General features: G+C 41.1%; 1 protein-coding gene across 3 annotated transcripts in view; it reads left to right on the top strand.

The window, feature by feature from the left end:
• KLHL20 (kelch like family member 20) overlaps positions 1-19,954 on the top strand; it is a 1,442,445-nt gene that overhangs the window by 483,227 nt on the left and 939,264 nt on the right. For all 3 annotated transcript variants that reach the window (XM_044085231.1, XM_044085232.1, XM_044085230.1), the window contains one exon: positions 15,433-15,591. In XM_044085231.1, coding sequence (XP_043941166.1) covers positions 15,433-15,591 — 159 coding nt within the window. The remainder of the gene's footprint in view (positions 1-15,432; positions 15,592-19,954) is intronic.

The following is a 19,954-nucleotide window of genomic DNA, read 5'->3' as shown; positions in this document are numbered from 1 at the left end:
AACAGCAAAACAGCCAGCTCCCCCACCATCAGTAACCACAATAGAACTCAAGACAGACCAATTTTTTCACTGACCAACTGCAAAACATTCTGCCTAGTACAATACAAACCTGCAATATTCCTCAATAGCACTAACCACTGTAATGTATTTCAGCTGGTGTCCAACAATAACACCTAAATATCACACACAACCGAAGATAACCCTATACAACCTTTTAAGACCAGTCAAAAGTAAAACAAAACACAAAGATGGCTGTAATGAGCAGAAGTACTTATGCTACCACAAATCATTAAGCCTAAGTTCATAGGTAGGTACTAGGCTATCGGCCCAAGGGCCTAAGTAAGCCTAGCCAACAAGATTCCCTGGCATACGCCACCCAAGAAAGTTATTTGCCTGTGCCCCTGTCGAGCACAGCCACAGAAGTGATCCCTGGGGTGTATTTCCCATTTCCCATCCACTCAAGATTTTTCATGAAGAGTGCTAATGAGGAACTTTGCTTGACATAGATGGATAGCCTGTTCCAGTGTATGGGAAGTCTCTGGGACAGAAATCTGTCACTCCAGCATGTCCTGTTTATTGTGGTGACAAGGTTTAGGTCCCTAGAGCATGTAACCCGGAGGGACTGGGATTGATCTACTCCGAGGTGATCTCTGCCTAACATATAAAGCTATGTCAAACCCAGAGCTGTTGGACATGCTACACCTAAAGAAATCCCACACAAATACAGCTTACTTATTGCCCTCTACCCATTCTGCTAAGGCACCATATGTAAAGAAATCAGTACATTCAAGTACATCACAACATCGGCCCTTTAAACATTCTTTTGCTGTAGCAAATGAGGGTAACCAGTCAAGTACTCTGATGATGTACACGTTTACTAATAGAGGCAGAAACACCAACTTCTTGTGAGGAGAACCTGGATAGTCTGAGGTTAATGCTTGTGACAATAACTACGCTAAGGAGTTTCTAAAAATATAACCAAGTACTTCTAATACCTTTCAAAATATGACTTTTGGTGCTCTTGAGTCTTCAGAAGAAATAGAAGAGCCAAAAAATATTGAAACAAAAATCGGCAACAAGCAATTGATATTCAACAGTTCCAATCCGAGGCTGCAGTCTCAATAAGGTAAAGCTGAAATAACTTGTACACCTGCTGAAGAGATGAAAATATTTAAGTAATTTTAATTTGAATGACCAACACTTAAAAGTACTTGGACTAGGACTGAGTTTTATTCCTAGTCACAGATCATGTTTAACTCCTACTATTTTGCAGTTGAAAATGTATACTAGGAAGCTTAATTTAGCTTTTATACTCAAGGATGTTGCTACTAAGAATTGATGTGAAGTTGTTCAGTCTTGCCTTCATTCTTACTGATGGGTTCGGAGACGATCATCGGCTCCGAGTCGGCTAATTTGCAAAGCCTGAGGTCTTAAACAGCTAGAGGCCAAAGCCATATCCCACAGTGCACCACTACATTCCCTAGATCTAGTTTGCCGCTGCAACTGATTGTGCATTCTCTACAGCTCTTGGCCATTGGAGAGATAAGTTTACAATTTTCTTTCAAAAATTTCCTAATAATTCCACTTTTATTGGGTAGTTAAATCTTAATAGTATTGTGCTTTGTACTGGTTATCTGCTTTTCGGATTTATATCCTTGTTTTGATAGCTCTTTTTCTCCCTAGTTTTGGGCTTGGCCCTGTTTATTAAAAGTTAGTCATTTGGTTTTATTGCTCTGTCCCAAGCCAAGTTAGGCTTTTGCAGTTTTCTGCAATTTTCTGTGTTAGCCGGTTAGGCTCTTGGCCGTTTTTTTTGTCTGTTCTTTGTTTTCCTTAGCCTGTTATGCTTTTTCTGTTACAGTATTAGGAGTTTCATAGTAGCTGCCTTTGTATACTTTTAGCCGGTTAGTGTCTGAAAAGGCGAAATCAGGGTTCAAGAGATGCCCTAAATGTAGTCAGAAAATGTCGATTACAGATGGCCATTCTACATGTGTGTACTGCCTGGGTGAAGTACATTTACAGGAGGTTTGTTCCATTTGTCATGGGCTCAGCTCTAGAGTGTTAGCTGAAAGGAAGCGTAAGCTAGTGGTGCAGGGTTTAACTAGGTCTGCTTTCCAGTCAGATTTAGATCCTGCTCCGGGTCAACCAAAACCCTCTTCTCCAGCCTCTTCATCTAGTTCAGCTCTGAAGGGCTCTTCGGTTCCGAAACCTTATAAAAAGGCTACAGTCTCAGCTCCAGTGTCATCGGAACTGACCATTCAGGTTGCTGGTAGGAGCTGGTCCCCAGTCCTGGAACCGGTATCTCCTACTTTGAAGTCCCCGATTCTGGGGTCACCAGCTCTGTCGGCGGTCTCCTCTCAGGCTTCCAGACTTTCCGATTCGGATGTGGACCGAGTGGTGCGGAGACTTTTACAGGATCCGATGCTTGCTAAAATTCTATCTGTTTCGACTCTAGCAGTTTCGGAACCAACAAAGTCCTCTGCTGCTGCTGCTGTTCCTCCTCCGAGTCGAATCGAGACTTCGGAGCCAGAGGAGGCCATTCAGTCATTGGTGGAACCGTCTGTACTGACACTCACTTCTGACCTGTCAGTACCGACCACCCTGATATCCTCTGCTCCGGCAGCAGAAACTGGGAGCCGACACTCTCCTGTCGGTTCTGGGGGGGGTCGAACCGATAGCCTGTTCCAACTCTTCCTTTTGGGGCTTCGGCATGGATGAGTTTGGTTCCTACCTCGGGCTCTGAGACGGCTGTTCTGGTGCGGGAGGAGTCTTCGGACCAGGGTGCTTCCTCGCATCTGAGCCGTGGGGCCTTCGATGCCATGATGAGGGCTTTGTCCCACCAGACTTCCACAACCTCTGATATGGCCACCTCCTCCCAAAAAGGTGCCTGCTTCTTCTCTGCTACCACAGGTTCACCGTAAGCGTAGGGACCCAGAGCCTCAGGATGCCCCCTTGGGGGAACGCTGCTCTTCTGAGGCCTCCCCAGAGATTCCCACTGAGGAGGATTCTCGGAAGAGAATATGTAAGAGAAGACATCTAGATTCCCCTCAGGAATCCATCCCGTCAGAGACCGATTTGGAGGAATTGGGAGGGTCCCCAAGGTCTCCCTCTGTGGATATTTCCTTCGGGGATATCCTTGAGATCCTTAAGCAGAGGGGAGACTGGCAGCCCCTAAACCCTACCAAGGACGAATCAGTGCTCCTGAAGGCTTTCGAGTCCCGAGCCTCCACCTCTTGGGTGTCTCCGTCCTTCGATGAGTTGATGGATCTTTTGTCTCAAAGGGCGTGGGAGTCACCAGATTCTATGGAGCCTGTTCCTAGAAGGCCCAACAAGTACATTTCAGCCCCCCAAGATAAGTCCTTCTTACCTAAACTCATACCTGTTGATGCCATGATGGTGGCAGCAGCCACTAAAAAAAGTGATGTCGGAGACTTCTATGTCTGTCCATCCTCCTAATAGAGAATCTAGGATAATGGATAGATACGGGAAGAGCATGTTCAGTTCTATGACCTTTGCCCTTCGGTCATTGGACTACCTAACCCACTTCACAAGACTTCATTGAGATCTCCTGAAGGAGCTTGGAGATACTCTCCATGGTGCAGTAGCAGAGACTGTGGCAGACAAGGTGACATCTCAGCTTGCTACCCTCAACTCCATCGTAAACTCTTCCATGCGTCTCATGTCTTACGCAGCTGATGGAATGAGTTGGGCTGCGGGTACAGGAATTGCTTTGCGAAGACATTCCTGGATGCGCTTATGTTCTTTTGCAGACCCTTTTAAGTTGTCATTTGTGAATGCCCCCTTTGATGGTTCCTTCTTATTTGGACCAAAAGTTAGAGACCCTCACCAGATGTGCTCAAGACGGTAAGACTCTGTTTGCCATCGATTGGCTCTGAAGCCATCAGTAATAATGAAGGCGAGAAGAACAACTCACATGGAACATTATGGTAAGTACATAACTTCTTATTTAAGTAGGCCGTACACTTTTAATCCATCTTTGCATTTTACTGTAAGACGTTTTGAAGCATTTTGTGAACGAGACTTAAGAGATCTTAATAAGAAGACTATGAAACCTTATTATAATTTGTCTCATGTAGAACACAGTGCATTGAATGAATTATGTAGAGAGAAAAGCTTAAGATTTATGAAGGCTGACAAAGGGGGTGGATTGGTAATTATGAATGTTAATGATAGTAACTAAGATGAGTACCATGTGGTTTCTATTGGAGAGATTCATACTAAATATAGTATTTATACTCATTGTTAGAAGACGTGATAAAGAATGGTGAAATAGGTACAAACTTGTACAATTTCTTTTATACTAAGCATCCACGAGTGGGTATTTTATTTGGAACACCAAAGATTGACGGAGATCCAATCCACTCCCCATTCAGACCTATATCTGCAAGTGGTAGCATTACAGAAGGAATGTCTATTTTTTTTTGGACTGTGTATTTAATCCAGTTGTACAAGTTTTACCATCTTACTGTCAGGATTCATGGGACTTTTTAAATCATATTAAGAATTTTCACTCTACCTTTTCTTTTGGTACTAATGTTATTACCCTTGTTGCTGTCAACATTGTTTCCTTATTTACATCTATACCAATAGATCAAGGGGTTGATTTTGTCAGGGATAATTTGTGTAAGTGCTGCCATTTAACAGGAGATAGAATACAGGTTTATTGTATGTTTTTAGAGATGATACTACAAACCAATTATTTCTTTTTTCATGACAAATATTACAGACAAAAGAGAGTTGCCATGGGGGCAACTGTTGCCCCAGCATATGCAAATCATGTGCTTGGGTGGTGGAAGACAGAGTTATCACCCAATATGCAAGAGTTTAAAAACCTCTTGTTTTTTAACAGATTTTACTGAGTTGTTTTTCATTATAGAAGGACAAATAGACATCAGTATTTTTTGAGACATTTGAATGCAACTTCTAGTTTTTTTGTCTTTCACATTAGGAGGTACTAGACATGAAATCAACGTTTTAGATGTGCAATTGTTATGGGACTCTGTTAAATGTTTCGAAAGTAACATCTATAGAAAAATTACGTTTTCTCATAGTTATTTACATTGTTCAAGTAACCATCCTTGGTACATAAAAACAAAATATTCCTAGAGGACAATATATTAGGGCTTCACGTATGATCGGTAAGGATGAAGTTTTTGAAAATGAAGTTGATTTTATCACTTCACTTTTTCTAGCCAGGAGTTACCCACTAAGTTTATTGGACAAGACAGCCAAAGAAATTTGGGACAAGAGGGATACTGTTTTTCCACCGATATTGTTAAATGTATTTGTAAACAAACCTAGTAGACCAGATCAGGAGTCATTTTTAATATTCCCCATTGTACTTTAGATATGTCTGTAGATGCTCCTGAAATTAGAAATATTACTAATAACTGGAAAATTATCAATAGTCACAAAGAACTAAGACAGATTTTTAGGTACCCCCCACACACACACACACACACACACAATTTGTCCGTACTAGAGACTATAGTTTAAATTAAAACAACTGTTGGAAAGGTCTGACACTAAAGTTCAACTAATAAAAATAAAAGGACCTATAGATGTAACAGTTGCTCTATATGCAGGTACATTTATGAGGGATCTTTTGCTATGTTGCCCCATTTGCCTTATAAATTTGGAGTTTAGGTACAGTTGTGAATCTACAGATGGGATTTATATCGCATTATGCTCCGGCTGTGACTCGCTTTATGTTGGAATGACCATGAGAAGCTTATGTGACAGAATCAAAGAACATTTGAGTGCTATAAAACAAAAAGATGTAAGTAATGCTTTATTTAAGCACTCTAATGTTTGTAAAAACTTTAAAAAATTCTGTTTCACTGTTTTAGAACAGGCTAGTTTAGACAAAACGGGGGGGGGGGTGTTAAAAAACAGGTGGATACTAGAGAGGTATTTGGGCTGATAAAACTTGGTGCTGATAATCCACCTGGTTTGAATGAACATATAAATATTTTGTTTTTTTTAGAGAACAGAAAATTAAATGGTTAATCCTGTATATTGTTGTGCGATTTTAATTTATTACTTAACGTGTTGATTGGTTTTAGTTGGCTCTTTAGAAGAGTATTTAAATGTATTGAGTTTTGTTCTGAAGAAGTATTTTACGAAATCGGATATTAAAATGTACTACGCTGGCGTTATTGGCTTTCCTTGTGCATTTTAAGTGAATTTTGAACTGAAACTCCAACGGATCCACTAACTATCGACCAATCTCTATCCTCTCCCCACTATCCAAACTTTTCAAAAGAGGCATTCATAAACCACTAATGCACCATCTCGGACACTGCAGTCTACTCACCCCCACCCAACATGGCTTTCACCCATCAAACACAGTACAAACACTGCACTCACCTCCTTCATGGATACTGTGCATAAATCTATCGACTGTGGTAATATTATTTCTGTACTGCTACTAATTCTGTTGAATGCTTTTGATACAGTATCACACAAAAAACTTCAACAGCTTTCTAATATCGGCTGCACTCTACCTATCCTCCAGTAGCTTTAATAGCTACCTTGCAAAGAGGCAACAATGCATAAAATGGCAAAATACTCTGAATGTCAAGTAAACTAAACTGGGGTCAGGAGGGTCAATACTTGGACATTTACTCTTCAACATTATTACCAACAACCTTCACACTACTACTCCCCTGAGTGCTATTATCCCATATGCTGATGATACTACCATAATCTCCTCCTCAAATAACCTACAACACTTCCAGAAAATAACACAAGGTACCTTTTCTGCAATCAGAGCCTGCTAAGCAAATCACAACTATTCCTTAATGCCAAAAAAAGCTTTGTGTTTTTGCAGTAAAACCCTTCACATCCAGCTTTCACATTTTCTACCAAAACAATATAGAAATTTTTATCTGTATTCCATGCTAAACTATTAGATATTAGCATAGGTTCATAGGTAGGTACTAGGCTATCGGCCCAAGGGCCTACGTAAGCCTAGCCAACAAGGTTCCCTGGCCTACGCCACCCAAGAAAGTTATTTTCCTGTGCCACTGTCGAGCAGAGACACAGAAGTGTTCCCCGGGGTGTATTTCCTATTTCCCATCCACTCATCAAGACCTTTCTTGAAGAGTGCCAATGAAGAACTTTGCTTGACACAGATGGGTAGCCCGTTCCAGAGCATGGGAAGTCTCCGGGACAGGAATCCATCCTTCCAGCATGTCCCATTCACCATGGTGACAAGGTCCAGACTGACAAACTTACTTTTGAACACCATTTTTGTAATGCCATTAAAAAGCCCACTGCAAATTTAGAACCCTGTACAGACAAACATTTCATGGACAACACCACCAAAAAAGCTCTTGACAACTCCTGTTTGCTCACCTCCCTCTTAACGGTGCCCCTATTTTCACCAACCTGCACTCATCCCTAAAATACAATCTCCAGTCCTGCTATCGTAAAATCACCAAATTTGCAACAGGCAGTCCTACTGCTCACACCACGGCCAAGCCTTAAGATAATTAAACTGGCCACGGCCAAGCCTTAAGATAATTAAACTGGCGGAATGTTCCCACTACCTCAGCCTCCTTCAGCTGTCAGTGGCACACAAAATTGTCTATAACCCAAACAGCTGCCCTGCTCTTATGATCATTCTAACACCCGCACCACTCAAAGTGAACAAGTCATAACTGTCTGTGTACTAAACAAAAGAGTTGGTCACTGCCTTTACTCGTACACTGTTTGCAAAACTCTGGAACTCACTTCCAACCAGCATAAACACCATTGACTGCTTCAACAAATTTAAACTCACCCTATCTACTAAATACTCATGTCTGTTCCTGCATTTATCAAAATAGATAAGCCACCGCTCCCTCTCCAGGCTTTTTCCCCACTACCTTACCTCAATTTTTACCCCTCAAAACCAGCAGGAAAGTCTTCTGATTTAATTTAAACAACTCTTACTATTGATTCTCTAAACAACTGCTGTAATAACCCCAAAACCTAACTTTTTCTGTTAGCTATCCTTCAACAGCTAACCTCTCTACTGATTGTTCCTTTCTTTTACTTTTCAACCTATTTTAATATTTGCAAAAAAGGTTTTTGTAAATAATTCTTATATTTGTAATCACACGTTATAATTTTTCTCAAGATATTTTAATGTAACTGTACTGTAAATTCTTGAAAATACTTGTTTATTACTCTGTGTATACATAATGTCTTGTGGAGCTTTTCTCCCCGGGCCTCCTCTGAAAATGGGTTCCTGACCCAGTCGAACATTCCCAGTCAACAAATGTCAATAAATAAAATAAAATTAAAATTTTTTTCATTGCGACTTGGATGGTCTTTTAGAGAATATTTTAATCTGTAAGAGTACTTGTGTATATTTGGTGTCAGCTTTGGCTGCTCTTATAAGCCTTGCTGTTGGTTAAACTACCATTTGTATTAATATTAATTTCACTCAGTCTAATTGGGTACCCTTGCAAGAGTGTTATAGTAGCTGGCTTTGGAGTGTCTGGTGGTGGTGTAAGTCTGGCCAGAAGGGGACATAGCTAGTAAATCTGTGATAGCCTTTCCCACGCACTTGTGTGTGTGTAAATGAAATCTCAGAGTTCGTGTGTCAGCTGTTTGAAGCAGGGACACAAAACACTGGTTTCACAGAGAGGGTGCTGGAGAACTTTGCTTGGACACTTGACTGAGGTCTCAACTCTATAGCTGTGCCAGTGGGGAGTCTTATTGGGGACCTGGAGGGAGACAGAAGAAGAAATCCAGACCCCGGACTGGGTGTGTTCCCTGCATGCTCTTAAAGGAAATTGTGCTTGATGCAGAGAGCTGTATGTGGAAGTACAGGGTGTATCATTTTTGTTCCAAGTGAATGTCCCTTTCCAGTGCCAAAGTGGGGCATCACACAGACATTGAGGACAGACTGCATTAAGGTGTCTCTCTTGTACTGCTTTTCCACATCTCATATAATCAAACAACATCCTCCGTGCCTGGCTTTCTGCTCTGGCAGGCTTTCTTTTGTCGTCAAATTTGCAGCCCAGTATTTCAGAGGCAGTTTTTCAGTATTGGTTTTAAGGGAAATTTCATTCTGGCTTTAATGTTAGGAAGCTTTGTTGACTTTACATATGATCTATAGCAACCCACTCCCCAGACATTGTGTCTTACGGAAACCTGGCTAAAACCTAGTACTACTGATAATGAGATACTACCTCCAGGCTATAATATTCACCGGTTAGACCGTACTAACCTAGTACTACTGATAATGAGATACTACTTCCAGGATACAATATTCACCGGTTATACCATACTAACCTAGTACTACTGATAATGAGATACTACCTCCAGGATATAATATTCACTGGTTAGACTGTACTAACCTAGTACTACTGATAATGAGATACTACCTCCAGGATATAATATTCACCAGTTAGACCGTACTAACCTAGTACTACTGATAATGAGATACTACCTCCAGGATATAATATTCACCGGTTAGACCGTACTAACGTAGTACTACTGATAATGAGATACTACCTCCAGGCTATAATATTCACCGGTTAGACCGTACTAACCTAGTACTACTGATAATGAGATACTACCTCCAGGATATAATATTCACCGGTTAGACCGTACTAACCTAGTACTACTGATAATGAGTTACTATCTCCAGGATATAATATTCACTGGTTAGACCGTACTAACCTAGTACTACTAATAATGAGATACTACCCCCAGGATATAATATTCACCGGTTAGACTGTACTAACCTAGTACTACTGATAATGAGATACTACCTCCAGGCTATAATATTCACCGGTTAGACCATACTAACCTAGTACTACTGATAATGAGATACTACCCCCAGGATATAATATTCACCGGTTAGACCGTACTAACCTAGTACTACTGATAATATTCACCGGTTAGACCGTACTAACCTAGTACTACTGATAATGAGATACTACCTCCAGGATATAATATTCACCGGTTAGACCGTACTAACCTGGTACTACTGATAATGAGATGCTACCTCCAGGATATAATATTCACTGGTTAGACCGTACTAACCTAGTACTACTGATAATGAGATACTACCTCCAGGATATAATATTCACTGGTTAGACCGTACTAACCTAGTACTACTGATAATGAGATACTACCTCCAGGATATAATTTTCACCAGTTAGACCGTACTAACCTAGTACTACTGATAATGAGATACTACCTCCAGGATATAATATTCACCGGTTAGACCGTACTAACCTAGTACTACTGATAATGAGATACTACCTCCAGGATATAATATTCACCGGTTAGACCATACTAACCTAGTACTACTGAAAATGAGATGCTACCTCCAGGATATAATATTCACTGGTTAGACCGTACTAACCTAGTACTACTGATAATGAGATACTACCTCCAAGATATAATATTCACTGGTTAGACCGTACTAACCTAGTACTACTGATAATGAGATACTACCACCAAGATATAATATTCACCGGTTAGACCATACTAACCTAGTACTACTGATAATGAGATACTACCACCAAGATATAATATTCACCGGTTAGACCATACTACCCTAGTACTACTGATAATGAGATACTACCTCCAGGATATAATATTCACCGGTTAGACCGTACTAACCTAGTACTACTGATAATGAGATACTACCTCCAGGATATAATATTCACTGGTTAGACTGTACTAACCTAGTACTACTGATAATGAGATACTACCTCCAGGATATAATATTCACTGGTTAGACCGTACTAACCTAGTACTACTGATAATGAGTTACTACCTCCAGGATATAATATTCACTGGTTAGACCGTACTAACCTAGTACTACTGATAATGAGATACTACCTCCAGGATATAATATTCACCAGTTAGACCGTACTAACCTGGTACTACTGATAATGAGATACTACCTCCAGGATATAATATTCACCGGTTAGACCGTACTAACCTGGTACTACTGATAATGAGATACTACCTCCAGGATATAATATTCACCGGTTAGACCGTACTAACCTAGTACTACTGATAATGAGATACTACCTCCAGGCTATAATATTCACTGGTTAGACTGTACTAACCTAGTACTACTGATAATGAGATACTACCTCCAGGATATAATATTCACCGGTTAGACCGTACTAACCTAGTACTACTGATAATGAGATACTACCTCCAGGATATAATATTCACTGGTTAGTCTGTACTAACCTAGTACTACTGATAATGAGATACTACCTCTAGGATATAATATTCACTGGTTAGTCTGTACTAACCTAGTACTACTGATAATGAGATACTACCTCCAGGATATAATATTCACCGGTTAGACTGTACTAACCTAGTACTACTGATAATGAGGTACTACCTCCAGGCTATAATATTCACCGGTTAGACCGTACTAACCTAGTACTACTGATAATGAGATACTACCTCCAGGCTATAATATTCACCGGTTAGACTGTCCTAACCTAGTACTACTGATAATGGGATACTACCTCCAGGATATAATATTCACCGGTTAGACCGTACTACAAGGAAAGGAGGTGGGATTTGCAGTCCTTTACAAAAATACTCTTAATAGAGACGCCATTCAACCACCCCAATTCAATAATGCAAAACTCCTCATAACCAAACTATAGATTAACCTGAACAAATGATTGAACATCGTCTGTGCTTACATTCCACCAGGCAACAACTTAAATACCCTAGAGGATATCCTATACTGGTTATCCACTACCTATACCCAAGAAAACATAGTTCTTGGTGACTTCAATACCGACTGGCACCCCTGCTCCTCCGAACACCCCTCACCCCTATAAACTTATCTGGGTTTAAATGGACCATAACCTCTCCCACTAGGATAAACAAACCGACCAACAGGGAAGGTATCCTAAACTGGATCCTAATTAATAACCAACCGAAACTGTACACAGCTGGCACTCTCCCTGATGACCTTGGCGACCATTTACTAACCTATATCATAAAACATAAGGCAGGAAATCCTCGCCAGACCAAATATAAAACACTTAGAAACAGGAAAAACTTTGACAGTGTTATATTCCTAAACGAACTAAAAGCAGTTGACTGGTTAAAACTAAAAAAAATTTACCATTAGAAGAGGCTATAGCTCAATTTAACAATAAATTCCTAAGTATCCTTGATTCCCATGCTCCAGCACGTACAATTAAATCTAGATCAAATACAGCACCATGGCTCACAAAAGATACCAAATCTAAAATCAAAACTGGGAACAGAGCCTGGGCCAGCTGGAGAACAACTAAAGCCCCACTTGACCGTCTAAAATATCGTCAACTCAGGAATGATATAAACAAATCTATTTTACTAGATAAAAAAAAAAAACTACCAAAATCTCCTACAAAAAGTGCAAAACAACCCTCAAAAGTTCTGCACAGGCTTAAATCAACTACTTCATCCAGGTCATTCTACCATCCCAACCCCCACTAACCAGACCCATAGTTCCCCAGAGACCATAGCTGGCGCTTATAATAACTTTTTCACTGAAACAATCCAATCCTTAGCAAATCAACTAACCCCACAAACTTAAACCACACCCCTAATCACCCCCAATTTAGCTTCCAACAGATATCTACTAGTTTTATCAAAGCACATAAAAAAAACTAAAACCACCACCCTTACTGCTGACCTCCTCCCTGCAGAGTAGCTACAAATTGCTGCAAATGCCATTGCATATCCCATGTCTATCCTTATCAACAGAACCTTATCTGAAAGCACTATCCCCTCCCTCTGGAAAATATCCCATGTCATCCCACTCCATAAAGGTGGTAGTTCTAAAGACATATCCAACTATAGACCCATTGCCTTTCTTTCCCCACTAGCCAAAATAATGGAGAAATGTGTACACAAGCAACTAATGCAATACCTTACACAGAATAACTTACTATCCAACTCCCAGCATGGTTTCAGGCCATACCACAGCACCACCCCAGCCCTCCTTTCCTTTACTAATGCCATAAACCAAAACAGGAATGACAATAGGCTATCCTCCGCCATCTTTCATGACCTATCAAAAGCCTTTGACATGGTCAACCATGAACTTCTCATTCTTTCTCTAAAATCGATTTCCCTCAATACGCACGCAATCCAGTGGTTCCATTCCAACCGGACTGGTAGACAACAGGCAGTACTATGGCAGGGCAAACTCTCCAGCCAGCTACCTCTCACGTTTGGTGTCCCTCAAGGCTCCGTACTAGGCCCACTACTCTTCTCTATTTTTATCAATCTTCACACTGCTATCCTTAAAGCTACCTGTATTCAGTATGCCGATGAGTCCACTCCGATCTGCTCAGCCACCTCCCCATCCAAACTGCAAATCCTAACTCAAAATACATTTAACACTATTGAGAACTGGCTCGCCAACCAACGCCTACTGCTGAACCCCAATAAAACTAAACTTCTACTCTTCACCCCCACTAATAGATATGCCACACTTTCATTCTCTGTCACGTCTAACAATGGTACCACTATCTCCCCAGATCAACACACCAAACTTCTAAGGGTTATCATAGACTATCTCAAATTTGACCTACAGGTCAACAAAACCATACATACCATCAAGAAGAAGCTTGTATCACTGTATAGAAACAAGACATTTTTAACCCCACTGGCTAAGATTGCAATCGCCCGGTCACACCTACTGTCTACTCTTTTATATGCCTCACCTGTACTCTCAAACCTCAAAAAATCCAAACTAGGTAAGCTGTCCCATAGCTACAACCATATTGCCAGATTCGCCACTGGCTTCACCTTTAGAACCCACCACTGCCAGAACCTGAGACAACTAGAATGGCTATAACTGCCCAGCTTAATTCAATTCAATCAGTTCTTAATAGCGCACAAAATTCTGTACCACCCTGAGGATACCCCCTCACTTATAAATGTTATTAAGCCATATAGCAACCTGAGATCCCTACGGTCAGCCAACAAATTACTGGTCCAAACCCACAAAGCTAATAACTCTGCTGGTGAATCCCTGTTTGCCAACTTTATTGGAAAAACCTGGAATTTGTTGCCGAAATATAACCCTGCAATCCTTAAAAAGTCTCTTCAAAAAAAACCTCCAACAGTATCTGAAAGTGAACTGGCTTTGCCCAAGTACCAACCCTGATCAAGTTATAAACTGAAAGCATAATCTGTAAGAATCATAACATGCAACTACGTCACCAAGCTCTATATCCAATCTGACGTAGCTTGCTTTTAATTGCGTCTGTCCATGAGAATTGAGTCCCTACTAGGGAACACTACTAAGCCACTTTATTTTATATTTTCTAATATTATCCAACTTCATGTGTAATCTATGTAAGTTTGTATATTTGGAGCTGTTCTCCCCGGGCCTCCGCTGAAAATGGACATGTATCCATTCGGACTATCCCAGTAAACAAATGTAAAATAAATAAATAAATTACTTATCTGATGACCACTGATCATGGCTGTGTGTGTCTTTTTGCAATGTTTTGCATAAAGTAAGTATGAAAGATTCATAGAAAGGCCTGCTTAAAACTGTGAAGTGATGATAGCTGCTTGGAAGGGTTTTCAGACGCATCCAGAGTGCCACTCCTCTCTGATTTTTTACTGTAACTACAACAGTTTTCCTTTTTTATGAAATTAATATAGGGACAGTAGAATGACATGTCTAATAGAAGCCTGCGAGTTTTTTTTTTTTTTTTTAAAGAATATTTTAAGTAACATTAAGCAAAGTCCGCCAAAATTAAGTACCTGTTGTTGTAGTATGACACCACATGATTGGACTTTTGACAACTTGTCATGGACTTGCAACAAGAGAATGTCTGTACTGAGTCTTGCTAGGCAGCAGCCTGATAGGAGTTGCTGCAGTGGGCAAAGTCAAGAGGCCCAGGTTATTCTGTAAGGTAAGCATTGTCGGGAAGTCGAGAGGCCCAGGTTATTGTGTGAGGTGAACAGTGAGGTCTGTAAGGCCCTTCACTAATGCACCTGCACTCATTTTTGATTCATTTCTGTAGGGCGGGGGGGGGGGGTTGGAACCATTTTAGCAGCAGCAGCAGCAGATGTGGGTAACTGCTTAAGGACCTGCAGAGCAAATGACTCCTTAGCAAATAGGGATGTAATGTTGATGTAGCTGCTGCGATTGGGCTAAAGTACTGAAGAGTAATGGCAGAAGTAATGAAGACTATGACGAGCCCATCAATCAGTGTTTTTTTAGACTTGTAGATGTTATGGCCTTTCCATTTGCTGGTTTGCAGATACTTTATTCTCATTGTGTACCATGTCAGTGTGTCCCACAATATTTTTAGATGCCGTCTACAGTAATTGTGCAGTTGAAGAAAAAAATATTAAAATGTTAATATTAACTGCCGACTCAATTTCACATGATTTTTCCCTTGGTTTTGACAGGTTATGGAGAGTGAGGAGTTCATGCTACTTCCAGCCAATCAGCTGATTGATATTATTTCAAGTGATGAATTAAATGTACGAAGTGAGGAACAGGTTTTTAATGCTGTGATGGCCTGGGTTAAGTATAGTATCCAGGAGAGGCGGCCTCAGCTTCCACAGGTAAGGGTTAATGACTTTTCTTCGTCTCCTAAGAGTCCAGTAATGAATTTCAAGTTCCAGCACTGTTCTTTATTGTGTATAATTTTGAATTTCAAACCTAGTTTTTAACTATGCGTACGTTATCTAAGATGTTTCATCATCATGACTTGTAGGTCTAAGACTGACCGGTACTTTGCCTGGGAAGGTTCTCAGAGCCAATCTATCAGTCTCTTCCCCTTACCCATGATACTCTTATCCCAAAGACCCAGCTCTAGATCTCTTCAGCCGCACACAGTGTCACCTAGCCTGAGGTCATTCTCCTTGGCTGGCTTTCTTTATTTACAGTTGCTTTTTGCATTTTCTGTCATCAGTGTGACTGAGTGAATATCTGCAGTTATGTGTGCATACATGTCTGCATGTGGTTGTAGTTGCACAGTGACCAGGTCAATTTGTTCCTTTTTCTCTTTATATCCAACCTACTGGTGAGGTTTGTTTTTACTCTCCCCCAACACTGTTAGGCCCCATTTTTACTAACAGTGTTTGAGTTTTATTTGTAGTATTTGAGTCCTTTCATAGCTAATTTTTTGGATAGTCTTTAACATAATGTTGGTTACTGTGTGTGTTTGTCATTTTAATTGTTTGCTTTTCTTTGTGCCAGTTTTGTTCCCAGCTTATTTCAGTGGATAATAAAGACATCAAAAAGTCCAAGGAATTTAGAAAAATGTAAATGGAGGGCAAAACTTTACCCCCAAGGCTGCCATTCAAAATGTTTAAAGTGCCACGAGAAGTCGTTCCTCTGAACAGTATCCTAGCTGTTCCTTTTTTAAACCTCTTACTGTCAAGGATGGGAGGAATAATTTAGAATTAGCAAACTTGAAGTCTACTGCCAGCCATTTAAGGGATCCTTTTCTGCTGACCTTCCTTGTGTCAGCCTTCAAAAAGGCCATTTGCTGTGAGTTCAGAACAGCCTATTCCCTCTAAGACAGAGAAGATAGGGGTCTCTGCCTCCTTCCCAGTTGTCACCTGTGTTATGTTCATCAAGTGTTAATCATGCAGCTTGTCCATCCACAATTCAGAGGATTGTTCAGTTATGAAGTCTAACCGTGCACCATGTCCTTCCACAGTGCAGTGGATAATTGATTTATCAAGTCACCATGCAGCTTATCCATCCACAGTGCAGTGGAATAGTTCACTTATCAAGTCTACCCATGCACCTTGTCCACCCACAGTGCAGTGGATAGTTCAGTTAAGGCAGTGGGCACTGATGTAGCAATCAGATGCCACCCCTAGTTGTGCCTCCTAGATTCCTTTCACATTATAAAGATCAGGTTCATGAATTCATCCTTTGAGAAAACCCAGTTATGCTGATAGGCAATAAAATGCAAACTTGGGAACAGACAGAAAAAACCCTCACCACTGTTGGGGTAAAATTTCAGCCTCCATTATATACCTTTCCTGGGATGCAGCGGAGTCCATGTCAGAGGTGGTGAAGACTTGGCCAACAGCAGCAAGACAAAAAGGTTTTGGAAGAGGACAAAAGTATCCCAGTAATTAACAAAGCAGCAGCCAAGCCATCCCTTGGGAGGGATCAGTATTCTATTCCCTGAAGACATGGCCACCTATTCCACTCTGGAGATGGTCAGAGGTCACCTGCCCAACCACTTTTCAACATGGATACCCAGTTGGCAGTCACACAGGACAGATGGACATTTTTGTCAAGATTTTAGTCAGTTCTTTTCATCTCCATTCTCAAACTGCATTCCCTACTCCTGCTGCTTCTGTGGATCCCACCCTGTCAGAGGACTGTGGCAAGAAAAGAGGAGTTAAGCATACTAGAAGAGAGAGCTGCCGGATCATCTCCCTGTGTCTGTTTGTTCCAAGCTGCAGGCCATTCTCAGTGTGAGTCACCTACTTCAATTAATTTTGAAACAACCCTTTCAGATAGTCACTGAACAGCCCATACTGCCTTCTCTGCAGGGAGACTGGTTGTGTTCTTTGAAACTACAAGAACCCTATCTACACATCAGAGTAGCAAAGGAGTCAAGGAGGTTTCTCTATCTGTGCATAGGAGATGGTCATTATCAGTTTTGATCCCATGCTTTTGCTATCACTTGAGCCTCCATGGTGCGCATCATAGCCGTGGCAGTGGTTGCAGTTCATCTCAGACTGCAGATGACCAGGGTCTTTTCATACCTGGATGACTGGCTTCTGGTGGCCCCAAATATGGAAAATCTCAAAGCCTTCAGGGACTATCTCTTAGTTATGTGTCAGTCTTTAATGACAACTTTAAACATTAGTAAATTCCAGTTGATGCCCAAACAGACCTTCACGTTCATTGGATTTGAGATCAACACAGTCTTGCCAAGTGTTTTTCAACAGAACAAAAATTAGTCAGTAAAGGTAATGGTTTTACAAATCCTTCAGAACCAACTGATGACAGGAGGTGTGTCTGAATGTCTTGCAGCATCCATTGTCATGGTCCCCCGTGCCCAATTTCACAGGAAACGCTAAGGTTACAATGGAGTCCGCTGTTAGATCTCTTAAACTTTCCCTGTTACTAAATCTAGGAGGTGCAAAGATCATCTCGACTGGTGAGTTCATGAGTTCAACGTTACTCTGGGAAGACCCTTTCAAGCCTTCATCCAAACTGCGATGGTTACCAGAAGTGCTTTAAATTAGGGTGGTGGGGGGACATATTCAACAGTGGACCATCTATGAAGCTTAGAGGCACACAGTGGAACGCCCTTCCTGTTGTTCTGGAAAAGAGAGTATTCTTCTTAGGTATTTCAAAACTTGCTTCCCTTGGTGATGCTGATATTCACTCCCAAGGTCATGGTGGTAGTATAATAATTGAGAAAGCCATGAAGTACCCATTTCTATCCCCTTTGCCAGGAGACCATGAGCGCTTGAGAGTGGGCCTTTGCACATTCTCTTAATCTCCCATGTTCTGGAACAGACCAAATCTTTAGAAGACAGGCTATTATCTGCTGATGACTCACAAGTGATCTTTTAGCGAATTTGTTACCAGAACACTGATTTGCCATTGGTGCTAGCCTTGCTGTGACCTGTTTTGTATCACCAGTCACTTCCTAGTATAGTAACTTCTTTTCCCTTGTTCCATTCACAATACATCCCAGAGATGCTTTTGTACAGACGTTCCCCCCACATCTTCTTTATGCTTCTCCCCATTTCCCACTTATTACAAAGTTTCTATAGAAGACATCAGAAACTAAAGTCATTCTGATAGCTCCATTTTGGCTCTCACAGCTGTAGTTATCCGTACTTTAGCCTCATCTTCTGCACATGCCCTTCCATGTGAGACCAACTAGGACTTTTTTTTTACTCTTCTGTCTGACAAGCCTCATCTAATCTTCACTCCCTGCAATTAAAAACCTGGTTCCTCTGTTTCTTCTGATATCTTTTGATCCTTCACACCTGGACAGGGTACTCAAAATACTTTAGCTCAGAGACCTAGTATGAGGAAAATGTGTGGCAGTAAAGTGACTCCTTATTCCATCCAGGCTATGACCCAGAGCTTAGAACTTTTCACAGCACAACTACCTTCCAGTTTAGAATAATTTAACATATTTCTTAAGTTATTACTTAAATAGGCAAACATACATTATTTTCTGCTTTGACATGCCTTAAAAAGGTGATGGAGGCGGTGTCTTTTGAGTTGTGCTGTAAAAGTGGGGAAAGGGGAAATTTCTTTTATGTAAGGGGGGAAAGATTGTGTTGAAGTTTGGGTGCAAGAATGGAGAGGGAATAGTCGGTACAGTAAAGTTTGGTTTGGGGGAGCTGGTGTGATGGAGTCAACTGAGAGAAGTTTCAGAGGTTGCAGGGAATGTTTTTTTTTTTTTAATAGGGAATTTGGCAGGAAGGTACCTGGTTGAAGTTGTTTTGAAAAGAAGAGACCCTAGGAGTATCTCCACTCTGTAGGTGACTGGGAGCCCCTAGGAGTATCGCTACTCTGTAGGTGACTGGGAAGCCCCTAGGAGTATCGCCACTCTGCAGATGACTGGGAGCCCCTAGGAGTATTGCCACTCTATAGGTAACTGGGAGCCCCTACGAGTATCGCCATTCTGTAAGTGACTGGGAGTACCCTACGAGTATCGCCACTCTATAGGTAACTGGGAGTCCCTAGGAGTATCGCCACTCTGTAGGTGACTGGGAGTCCCTAGGAGTATCGCCACTCTGTAGGTGAATGAGAGGCATCTGGCTTTGAAGAGAGTGGTGCAGGGGTGTTACTGGGGGGAAGGTGGTGGTGTTGGAAATAAATTGACAGGTTTTATTTTCAGAGACTGTGGCTGTGATAGGGATCCCATATTCAGGTTGACTTAGAAAGAATCCTTTGCCTATTGTAGAGGAGAAGAAAACAAAACCA

This window comes from Protopterus annectens, chromosome 10.part0 (assembly GCF_019279795.1).
Source record: "Protopterus annectens isolate FY-2018-M chromosome 10.part0, PAN1.0, whole genome shotgun sequence".
NCBI lineage: Eukaryota > Metazoa > Chordata > Ceratodontiformes > Protopteridae > Protopterus > Protopterus annectens.
Note: the sequence above shows the minus strand (reverse complement) of the source record. Positions and strands in the feature narration are given on the sequence as shown.